Here is a 12,702-nt window from a genome sequence, read left to right on the forward strand (position 1 = left end):
TTAGTCTAATGTTCTGGTGACCCACAACATACTCTCTATAACACACTATAGAACAGTACATTACATATAGTCACATCGACGACACAATGGGCAATACTTGCATCTACACACAGTCATCTGTGGTTAAACTCCACATGAGCATCTGTGGTCGAAATCGGATCCTTCTCTAGTAATGGAGGAAGAAGGAGGGATGGGAGATGTAAGGAAGGAGGGAGAGGGAAAAATAGGGGAGAGAGATGTACTAAGAGAGAGATCGAGAGCAAGATGTAGATAGGGAATCTCTGATATAGCAAGTAGAGATGTAAAAATGGAGGGATGGGGAGGGAGAAGGGGAGTGAGGGATGGGAGAGGGGGAGTGAGGGATGGGAGAGGTGGAGTAAGGGATGGGAGAGGGGGAGTGAGGGATGGGAGAGGGGGAGTGAGGGATGGGAAGAGACGGTTGTAGCAGGAGCTTCTGACCTCGTTCACTCCTCTGTCGGGACATCGGCTAAATTATTCAAAAACACACACAGGAAGCCCCCCCTCTTCTCAGACAAAGCTCAAAGGCCAGATCTACAAATACACACTTCCTGTGTCTAGCAACATAACCCCACAACATATCAACACACACATGCACAAACACAACATATCAACACACACATGCACAAATCAAGACTAACAGTGAAATGCTTACTTACGGGCCCTTCCCAACAATGCAGAGAGAAAATAAAAGAAATGATGGAAAAATAATCAAACGAAGACTAAATACACGAGTACCAGTACGAGTTGATGTGCAGGGGTACGAGGTAATTGAGGTAGATATGTACATATGGCAATATGGTAAAAAATGAAAACACAAAGCAGACCAAACTCTTTGGTCCTTTAAAAACCTGCTGTTTGTAAGATAGTGTTCTACAGCCTGAAAAATAAACACGTGACTCTGGATGACAACATGATGATGTTTGTTTTCAACATTCGGGCGGTTTTCCTAAAGAAGATAAATCCGCTTTGTGCTTTTTTTCTCTTCTTGGCACGACACTTACGAGTATCGCAATACTGGTAACCTCCCTAACAGGTAGGGAGGGATAAAGTGTCAAGGCAACAGGATAGATAATAAACAGCAGCAGCAGCGTATGTGGTGAGTCAAAAGAGTTTGTGCAAAAGGGTCAATGCAGATAGTTACAGAGTTAACTATTCACCAGTCTTATGGCTTGGGGGTAGAAGCTGTTCAGGGTCCTGTTGGTTCCAGACAGTACGGCTTGCTGTGCGGTAGCAGAGAGAACAGTCTATGACTTTGGTGGCTAGATTCTTTAACCATTTTTAGGGCCTTCCTCTGACACCGCCTGGTATAAAGGTCCTGGATGGCAGGGAGCCCGGCCCCAGTGATGTCCTGGGCCGTAAGCACTACCCTCTGTAGTGCCTTGCGGTCGGATGCCACACATACACACGGCTTGGGTGGTATCCAGATTGCCATACCTTCATACCGACATTGTGCCATACTGGGATATCCAGTAATACCAGCACTGAACACAAGGGGTGCTATTTTCAAACCCCACTGAGCCTCTGTAATCTAAAATCCCATAAAGAATGCTAACTAAATGTTAACGAGCGCATTACAAAAATGTTATAGTCTCTGACCTAAACTATCTTCAGGACAGACATCCCAGCTCATAAAGTTATACAAGTAAGTCAAAAAATGCTTCTCACAGTTTGCTGCACACATAAAACAGATATTAGACAGCAAAGCTCTTGAGCCAGGAGGGGATCCTCTGCTATTGTCAAGCAAAGCTTGATTTTGGAAGAAGCTAACCACTTAGCTAGATGGCTAACTAGCTACTAAACTAGCAAACCATGAGCACAACTGCAGAGCATTTAGCACAGTTAACTTAAAAGGTGCAATATGCAGAAATCCTCATTTCCGTTTATGTGACAAAACAAGCCATGTATATTGTAGAGAATCATTTTACCATTTATACAGGTGTGAAATATATTTTCAATAACCAAATATATTGTATTTTCAACTGGTAGATGTGTACAGAAAGTGCAGAAAGTAAAAGATGCAAAAAACAAAACTTAAGAACGGGAAGCATAGAAGTAGCACAACAGATCTACCGTTTCTTAGACTTGCTTTCAATGAGAATGACAGATCTATAACTCACATTTCGTTGTGAATTTGGTCAGGTCGCCCAAAAAGTTATATATTGCAGCTTTAATAGTTATAAGAGATCTAGCTGGCAAACATTTAGTTGTGAATTCCATACTGTAACTAAATCACCTGTCGTGTGCTGCACAACATTGAGTGAATCACAAGGCTCCGGTTTCTCGTTGATGTGTGCTTGTAAACAAACACCTCGTAACTGGGGACTACTGGTAAGCTTCATAAATGAAGAATTATGTGACAGGTGAAATGAAGAGCGCAATCTTCTTTATCTCCTAACGTATTGCACAAGTTGACTGCAGGTGTTTACTTAAAAAGTAGCTACAAATATTAAAACAACTTCAAAACAGTATTGACGGTAGGCCAGCATCCCGGAGTTGCCTCCTCACTGTTGATGTTGAGACTGGGGTTTTGCGGCTACTATTTAATGAAGCTGCCAGTTGAGGACTTGTGAGGCGTCTGTTTCTCAAACTAGACACTCTTATTTACTTGTCCTCTTGCTCAGTTGTGCACCGGGGCCTTCAACTCCTCTTTCTATTCTGGTTAGAGACAGTTTGCGCTGTTCTGTGAATGGAGTAGTACACAGCGTTGTACGAGATCTTCAGTTTCTCAGCAATTTCTCGCATGGAATAGCCTTCATTTCTCAGAATAAGAATAGACTGACGAGTTTCAAAATAAAGTATTTTTTTCTGGCCATTTTGAGCCTGTAATCGAACCCACAAATGCTGATGCTCCAGATACTCAACTAGTCTAAAGAAGGCCAGTTTTATTGCTTCTTTAATCAGACCAACAGCTTTCAGCTGTGCTAACATAATTGCAAAAGGGTTTTCTAATGATCAATTAGCCTTTTAAAATTATATACTTGAATTAGCTAACAACGTGCCATTGGAACACAGGGCCTCTGTACGCCTATGTAGATATTCCATTGAAAATCAAAAATTCCAGCTACAATAGTCATTTACAACATTAACGATGTCTACACTGTATTTCTGAACAATTTGATGTTATTTTAATGCACAAAATTTTTTGCTTTTTGGATGAACCGCTGCGGTGATTGCACTCTATCCAATAGGATGAGTGAGACAGACCTGCCCAGCAGCTCCGACTGTTTACATAAGACAACACATCACATTTACTTGAGAAATACTGCCCCGAACACCCTAGTTAGATGTAAAATTGCCTAACTAAAACAACCTTGGCAAAAACGTCAACATGAATGACAGGTCTCTTGAGTTATCTTAGTTTCATTCTGGGGGGTTTTGAGAATGTGAAATAGGCTTCCAGTGTCTCATGGGGGGGGGGGGATTGGTCAGGAAACACCTCCAAGACTGAAATGGTGTTTTTCTAATGAGTAAGAGAACAACACACGTGCCAATCAACGTGTTCAGCAGCTCTTTACCACTGCTTGTATTCCCCTCCAATTTTATTCCTAAACGCACTGGAATTTAAAGCAAGAATCCTTAGTTGCTACATCGATTTTTACCCATTGATTCTTGAAGAAAATAACTTAGAAATGCCTCATGAGCTTAGCTCAATTGTCGTACCCCATCAGAACCCAAAATTTCAGCTTGTTTTACTCCAATGTTTGTGAACAATGTAAATGTAAACAAACACTATATAGCCTCAAAACATGGTTAAAACTACAATTTTGATGTCATGGATGGTCATTCCTTGCATCCATAGCCCTGTTTATGAATTTGAGAGTGGTTACATTTCTCCAAGCCCATCCCTCAGATTTTTACCAAAACAGAGTAGAATTGCAGGAAATTAGCTCGAAAACAGCAACATTTTCTCTCTGATGCCTTTCCAGGGCCCGAGACTTGGTTCATGCACTGCCGAAGTCATAGTAAAAGTCCTTGTATGCTATTTTTATCTCACTTGAATTATGAGGGGGTTCCTGATGTATTTGCTAGCACAAAAGGGGTCCCCGGTCTGAAAAAGTTTGAGAAGCCCTGCATAAACGGGATCTCAAATGTTAGTCTACCTTTATCGCTCCTGCTGGGAAGCTGAATTTCAAAGTTCCCTACAGGGCGGATCAGATTTCTGACCACACCCATCTGGTCTCCTTGGTAACCTAATTACCATGATCGCTACGGAAACACGTGAGACAGATAGAGAGAGAGATGGAGGGAGAGAGAGGCAAACAGAGGAGAGGAAGGATACATGCACGTCTCCAAACACACATGCAAGGAAGAGAAGCAGACGACTGAGAAAGAATAGAGGTGAAAGATGCATCACACACACACACACACACAAAACCCTATATGTTTATGTGAGGGAGTGCCCTGTTTCTGGTTTATATTTATAGTGAAGCCCCAAAACAGAGATCCCAGAATGCTTTGTGGTTTTGGAGACAGTATGCTGCTGCTGCTGCTGCTCTCTAATTTACAGTCCTGTTATAGAATGCACGCACACAGTTTCTCTCAATGTGCATAAATGCACGCGCACACTAAACACAGGGAGGTTGAGGGAGAGAGAGAAATAAAGATAGGGATATGGATAGAGAGGGAGGTTGGGGGAGAGATACAAAGATAGGGATATGGATAGAGAGGGAGGTTGGGGGAGAGATACAAAGATAGGGATATGGATAGAGAGGGAGGTTGGGGGAGAGATACAAAGATAGGGATATGGATAGAGAGGGAGGTTGGGGGAGAGATACAAAGATAGGGATATGGATAGAGAGGGAGGTTGGGGGAGAGATACAAAGATAGGGATATGGATAGAGAGGGAGGTTGGGGGAGAGATACAAAGATAGGGATATGGATAGAGAGGGAGGGAGGTTGAGGGAGAGATACAAAGATAGGGATATGGATAGAGAGGGAGGTTGGGGGAGAGATACAAAGATAGGGATATGGATAGAGAGGGAGGTTGAGGGAGAGATACAAAGATAGGGATATGGATAGAGAGGGAGGGAGGTTGAGGGAGAGATACAAAGATAGGGATATGGATAGAGAGGGAGGGAGGTTGAGGGAGAGATACAAAGATAGGGATATGGATAGAGAGGGAGGGAGGTTGAGGGAGAGATACAAAGATAGGGATATGGATAGAGAGGGAGGGAGGTTGAGGGAGAGATACAAAGATAGGGATATGGATAGAGAGGGAGGGAGGTTGAGGGAGAGATACAAAGATAGGGATATGGATAGAGAGTGAGGGAGGTTGAGATACAAAGATAGGGATATGGATAGAGAGGGAGGGAGGTTGAGATACAAAGATAGGGATATGGATAGAGAGGGAGGGAGGTTGAGATACAAAGATAGGGATATGGATAGAGAGGGAGGGAGGTTGAGATACAAAGATAGGGATATGGATAGAGAGGGAAGTTAAGGGAGAGATACAAAGATAGGGATATGGATAGAGAGGGAAGTTGAGGGAGAGATACAAAGATAGGGATATGGATAGAGAGGGAGGTTGGGGGAGAGATACAAAGATAGGGATATGGATAGAGAGGGAGGGAAGTTGAGGGAGAGATACAAAGATAGGGATATGGATAGAGAGGGAGGTTGAGGGAGAGATACAAAGATAGGGATATGGATAGAGAGGGAGGTTGAGGGAAAGAGAGATAAAGAGGGATAGAGATAAAGCTGTGACAGTAGCAGTAGTGTGGTTGTCATAGCGACGGCCATGGAGAGCAGGTAGAGCAGTGTCTCCTGGGAAATGAGCTACACTGGCCTCCCTCCCCCTCGCTCTCCATCCCTCTCTCCCACCATCCCTCCCTCTATTGGTCTCTTCACAGCTCTCTACATCTCACTTTGCGTTCCATCCATTCATCTTCATTGTCAATTCTCTCCTATTCATGTCTCCCTCCCTCCTTTTTCTTTCCTTCCTGTGCATCCCCCTCTACCTTCTCTTGAGAATATGAGTGTGTGAGGATGTCTGCAGTACTGCCCAATTACTGAGGGTTTGTTCTGTGTGTGTGTGAGCTAAAGAGTAAAGACTGTAGTTGACTGTACCTCAAGCTGCTACATAGGCCCATCTGTAAGCATTAACACTACCAACACACGAACACATGCACACCTTATACAGTAGATAGTGTGTAGATAGTGGCAGATGGATAGAGATGGGAATCTCCCTATCTGACCCCAGACACACATTACACTGCAGCCCCTACATGGAGCAATTTTGCCTTTTGTGCAAGAAGTCACTATTTCAGGTGAAAACACTAACCCTGGGGGAAAAAATCTACTTCTATCCCCACACCCTATCCCCTTCCCTGTCAGTATTTAGAGATCTGAAGATGACAGGCTAGGTGTGGGTACCCTAGTGATGTCATACCTCCACTAAGCATGTTGAAGGGTAGAGACATATTATGAAAGGTGTTTCTTCTGGACCAGGGGGACCACCAGACAGTCCACCATTTTGTTTTAGCCCTGCACTAGCACACCTGACTCAACAAAACCTTTGGTTATTTGATTCAGGCGTGTCAGGTCAGTGCAGGGCTGGAACAAAGATGTGGCTTGTCTGTATGGTTGTCCCTCAGGAGAGCGAGGAGAAACACTGGTTCCACCTTTTCACGGCTGTGTCCCATCACTGAACACTAGTACAATAGAGGTAAGGGGAGCCGAGGGGTAGGGGGTAGGGTTGAGACATCATCACTACACTGCTTGTTATCATGCCAGGCTCAATACTTAAGGGTCTATCAGAGTACCAAACATGTCCGCGTGTGCACAGCAGTGTTCTAGAATATTGGACCGTTGGCATTCATTCATACTTTGAATTCTCAGCTCAGCTCAAGGAATTTCTCCAGCAGTCAACACATTCAAATGAACAGAGGACACGTACCAGAGACACGTTGGTTGGGAATTGTGGGGAGGTGTGTGTTGGGGCTGTGCGCCTCTCGCAGGTGGTGGCCTCAGAGCCGTGTAGCTATGTCACAATGGGGGGGCGGACTATCGCATCTCAGCGTCTGTGATCTTAGCTTCAGGCCAACACAGACCTACTGTAAGCCTACACACGTACAGACCTACTGTAGGGTTTAACAGAGCTCTGGATATGAGCTGAGAGCGGTTTCATTTCCTACTACTGCAGTGGAACTGGCCACAACCCTGAAAAAAGTATCCTAGGCTACATAGTGTAGTATAGGTATTATTACACACGATATACTGTATGTGAGTTCATGCTGTTATCTGTGTCCATACCCATCTGTGTATGTGTGCCTCTATACAGATCGATGTGTGTGGTAGAGTCTGTCCTCTAAAGGAGTGAGAAGGACCCACTTCCTGTGTCAAATTGCCTCTCACATTCCACATTCTCTCTCTATCCCCCTCTCTCTCACACTATTTTCTCCCTCCCGCCGTCCTTTGGTCTCTATTGGGGGCTTGGTCTACCATTTCAGGCACAAGAAACTGATTCATTGCACGAACCAAACATGATCCTCAAAAACACCACTCTTCACACACACACACACACACACACACACACACATACACATACACTACATAAAAGCTCTCTCTCATTTCATACATACCACAAAAAGAGCTAGCACACAAACCCTGGCAGGAAAAGACAGGCAGACACACACACAAGGTCGTTGTGGGATGCAGCAGATGTCTGTGGGAAAATCACGCTTCATCTAAATTTACACAGCAGGAAATTACATCATGGCCTCATATCACAGGAAATAAATACCAATGCAGACCATCCACCAAGGATTGAACCAGGACACACACATGGCCAGTCATTCACTGGAGGCAGCAAAAGATCTGGGCAAGTAAGCCAATCTGTGTTGTGTGCCTTTGATGTGTGTGTGCCTTTGAAGTGTGTGTGTGTGTGTGTGTGTGTGACTGTCCCCAGGGCAGGGCTTTCTTGGGTTGAGGACTCTACACAGTCTATGCAACAGATCCTATGGATATACGTATTATTGTGTGGATTAAGTTTTGGAACGTCACACAAACGGAGCTCCATACCTCCATTTGTGTAGACTGTGAAATCACAGTTGAGAGCCCTATCCTGCGCATAGCTGAGATCACTGATGTATGTGTGATGTGGCCTGTGCCAGCATGAGAAACACACCTGCCACCGTGTGTGTGTGTGTGTGTGTCATCAGGGTCAGATTAGAGGGAGGTAGGCCACCAACAGCACCGACTGACACAGTTAATCGTATGTGTGCGACCTGCATAAGGCTATGGCAGCCAGCGGTACCGGCCTGGTCATTCAGCTCCGAGCATCAGGCCAACTAGACACTCCCATCAAATAGGCTACTGTAGAGCCGGGGAAATATAAGGGATTCACACGTTATCACATACAGCGCCATCCAAGACTTGTTGGACAGCGAAGTCAAACTTGTAGTGTGAGGACTACTCCACCAAAATGAATCCAAGATCACATAGTGAATAAGAGGAAAAGTACAGACTGTCCCCTTTTAATGCTCCCAAGTGGCGCAGTGGTCTTAGGCACTGCATCTCAGTGCTAGAGGTGTCACTACAGACCCTGGTTCGATTCAAGGCTGTATCACAACCGGCTGTGATTGGGAGTCCCATATGGTACATATGTACTATCCGGGTTAGGGTTTGGCCAGGTTTGGGTAGGCCATCATTGTAAATAAGAATGTTCTTAACTGACTTGTCAAGTTACATAAAAAACTAAATTGGAGGATATTTTAGGCATTATGTGTTTTACCATTTTAAGCCAATAGCACTTTTGCATCCAAGATGGACTGTATACGGACTGTAGGCTATTTGAAGAACTGTGTTATCATACTAAGAGCACAACGAACGACTTTTCCCGGTATGGAGGATAAATTGGTACCGGCTGGTGAGGGGGTGCTGAATGCGCGTATGCGCGTGACGCACTGGTTGGTTCCGGGAGACGTGCGCATTCCTAATCATTTCGCCTCGCGATTCCCGATGACATCATTCCCATCCCTTGCGCACCGCATCGCGTTTCCTACAGCCCACCCCTTCTTCACCACACACACACACACACCCTCCGGCTACCAGAGCAGCCCCTGCGTTTTCCGGACAGGCCTCGTTAGCTCTCACCTCCGCCTCGGAAATAGACGCACGCACATAAAGAGGTCAACCGGGCAGCAGATCGAACACCCCACCATGTCCCCTCGCAGCTGTAGGCCTACGGACTCGAGCTTAATTACCGGGGGTGTAAGTGAGTTCGCGAATCAGACGCCACAGAGCAGTTAACCGAATAAAGACCCGTAATAACCTAAATTAGAACGGACCCACTAATTACGCACACAACTCCTGAGTTCTCTCTCTGTGTGTGTGTGTGTGTGTGTGTGAGATTAGTGGGTCCCTTCTAATTGAGGTTATTACAGGTCTTTATTCGGTTAACTGCTCTTTGGCGTCTAATTCGCGAGGCCTTTCTAAAAAATTAACCCCCGTCTCTGAGACACAAAGACCCGGGCAGAGTCTGGGGCCGCGAGCCAGACACAGGAGTCACGGGCGGCTCGACCAAATGTGGGTCGAGTCCAATATTTACTACCGATCACCGAGTAGCAGACACACACTGCTACTGCTGCCTCATTATCCACGAGCAACACACACAGGCAGGCACGCACACACACCAAAGATATAGTTTATCAATACCCTATGGCCTATGCTGTGCAACCCTAGATCCCGGACCACGTTGCGACATGATACATCGGTAGAAATGGAACAATAGAATACAAAGGACCCGGCAGACCCTTACCAGCGCGGAGTGAGCGAGAAGCGCCGCGAGGATCGTCATCAGACACGGCGGCAGCTTCATGCTGTGGCTGGGGGGCGCGAACCTTCACGGGGGAACAAGCGCTTCTCTCGGTAGGCAGTAGTCTCTAACTTCAGAGTGCACCGCCCCTCCTCGCGAACATCCGTCTGGCGTGTTATTAATCCGTATCGGTAAAACACTAAACCGGCGTGTGTCCTTCTCCGGTAATGGTACCAGGCATAAAACGAGTGGAGATTCCTACGACGGAAGCCCTTTTCTTTCTATTATTTTGTCCCCCTCTGTTGGACCCTTTAGTGTTCAAGACCTGGTAGATATAGCCTACTACCGGGAGATGCCAGACCTCAGCTCTATCCTCCCCCTCTCTGTCGAAAGCAGGATGTTCCTTATTATGGCGACGCCGCTCGGCCTGGGAGAGTCTGGCAGAAGGGGTGTGTGTTAGGCGGGGGGGGGGATCTCCTCTGGCGGGCGAGGCGAGGATGCCCCCTGCAGCCCCGAATAGGCACCCACTGGCTGTTCCCCGCCTCTCTCACACACACACAAACGCATTCATACACAGGGTTGGGCGGATTACTTAAAAAAATTATTCCCTTAATGATTACAGTTAGGTTTACATGAAATAAAGTAATTAGTAACGTAATCTTTTGAATTACTCAAAAGGAGTAATGTAATCCGATTACTTTTAGACCCGACATAGCCTAATTTAAATTTGCAGCGTTTAAAATAATGTATTTAATTTAGTAACCTTATTTCCAATAGTGTAAGAACATAGATAACCTATAATTCACATGTTCTAAATGTGTGAGCATACAGGCTACACAAGATTCCAAAATATTGTCACGGTGGCCTATTCAAACTGGTTGAATGACTACACACCTGGCCCACTGGTCAATCAAAGAAAAAACTCATGTCCGCAACTCTGCTATGCTCCCATGTCGATGTAATCAGACGCACAAAAAAGACAGCGTTTTGATCCGAATATATTTAGATCTTTCTGTCTTTGTTGTGCGTCTGATTAAATCACCATAGGAGCAGTCTACCAGAGTTGCCGACATTCCTTTTTCCCTTGACGTTCTTCTTTCCTGCACCTGATAAATTGGATATGCATGTTTCTCTTTTCCATTGGTCAATCACAGTCGTCTGTTCTCCATAAAGCTCCTGCCTTGCTTGCTGCTTTGTAGACTATTTAGATCTACTGTGTACGCTACAACCTGAACTCAGAGGTAGACGTAACATAGTAAACGTAAATTCGGGGTACCCCAATTAGTATGTTATGTCTGAATACTCAGGAGCCCTATTTAGCCAGTAATATATAGCAACAATAGCCTAATTGTCAAACCCAAACTTCATGACAATTACTGGTTCAGGTTGCACATCAAAATATCTTGAATCATGCATTCTTGCATGGATTAAAACATTTATTGAATCATACTTAGTAGGCCTACACTTCTTAATAAAGCACACTGAATGACTTTAAAGAGTCCTGTGACCTACTATAAGAATCCATCCACCTTTGATGAGCGATCAGCAAGACAATAGAACCGAGAGCCTGTGAGACTTGATGGTGCACTAAATGATGGCATTGCTGAGAATTTTTCATCAAATGTTCCTCTTGATAGCATATAAAGTAATCCAAAATATAATTAGATATTTTTAAGAATGTAACTGTAATCTGACTACTATATACCTAATCCCCATTACATGTAATCCGTTACTACCCAACCCTGCATACAAACACACACCTCCCAGTGAAAAAACACAGGGGCCGAGGTAGAGCACATTCCACACTGCAGGGCGCATGGGTGCAACTCCAGATTACCAGGGATGTGTCTGAGTTCAAAACAACTGGGAACTTGAACATCTCTGACTTCTGAGTGTTCCAAGACTACTTTGAACTAGGAAAAAAATAGCTCCGACTGATAACAAACTTTTTGAACGGTCATCCAACTCGGAATTGAAGTCAGGAACTCCTGCCTCTTTCTAAAACTCAAGACTTTCCAACCTGAAGATCACTGAAGTCATAATTGTAAAAAAAAATTCCCCTGAGTTCCCAGTTGTCTTGAAAGTACCATTAGGCCAACCAGTCAGAGGGCCTTCACACCAACATATCCGCTGATTCTACAGTAAAAGTAAACTGGGTCGCGTTCAGTAGCCTAGGCTAGAGGCACAGGGAAAAACGTTTTGAAAAACATTTAACCGAACTGCAGTCCAGTCCAGGTCAGTCCATCTCGATGCGTTTCTATGTTGTTGCCTAGGCTACTCTACTGCTATGACCCCGGGTTATTTTCCCATTCCATTATACTGAGGTGACATTAGCCTATTACTATTGGGCATGTGAGTGCATGTTCCCATGAGAAGTACCACTCTCCTGTCATTTTCTCACTTTGTCCTTTGTTCTTTTGAGAACAGTTCTGCAGCTGAAGGCAAGGAGAAGAAAATGACTTTCTGTTGACTAAAGGAGTGTCTTCTGATGTAATGGTTTTTAAATATTTAAAACTGTACAAAATAGCACCAAGCTGAATTACACACAATTTACAATGAAATAATATTTTAAAAAGGAGGCATTACAAAACACCATAATTATACAAATATGTCTTTCCTGATTCCCTTACCCTAACAAAAGTTGATACAAATTCTGGGATTGTTGGTTTATTTGGTGGCTGTATAAAAACCACCTCTTCCTTTCCTGGAGGACAATACAACTATACTAATTTTATAGGCTTAAAGGCTAGTACTGTTTTATCACTCTGCAGAGAGATAAAACCAATCAAGGAATAAATAGAAACCAATCAATCATTTGAAATAATCATCCTAAATGTAGCTAGGTGACAACCACATCAGTAATGGATAAAAACCTTCCTCGCAGCAGTTATATGTAAGAAAAGACAAGTGATGTACTTTGCATCTCC

General features: G+C 44.4%; 1 protein-coding gene across 2 annotated transcripts in view; it reads right to left on the reverse strand.

Annotated features, from left to right (window-relative positions):
• Positions 1–10,181, reverse strand: part of LOC139373642 (syndecan-3-like) — a 41,225-nt gene extending 31,044 nt beyond the window's left edge. The window contains exon 1 of one of the 2 annotated variants that reach the window (XM_071114373.1): positions 9,779–10,148. In XM_071114373.1, the coding sequence (XP_070970474.1) occupies positions 9,779–9,838 (60 nt within the window). In that variant the 5' untranslated portion in view covers positions 9,839–10,148. Of the gene's footprint in view, positions 1–9,778 lie in introns of both variants that reach the window. The other variant, XM_071114374.1, reaches the window with a different exon arrangement.
• Positions 10,182–12,702: the final 2,521 nt, after the last annotated feature.

The sequence above is a fragment of the Oncorhynchus clarkii genome, chromosome 18 (genome assembly GCF_045791955.1).
Source record: "Oncorhynchus clarkii lewisi isolate Uvic-CL-2024 chromosome 18, UVic_Ocla_1.0, whole genome shotgun sequence".
Classification (NCBI taxonomy): domain Eukaryota; kingdom Metazoa; phylum Chordata; class Actinopteri; order Salmoniformes; family Salmonidae; genus Oncorhynchus; species Oncorhynchus clarkii.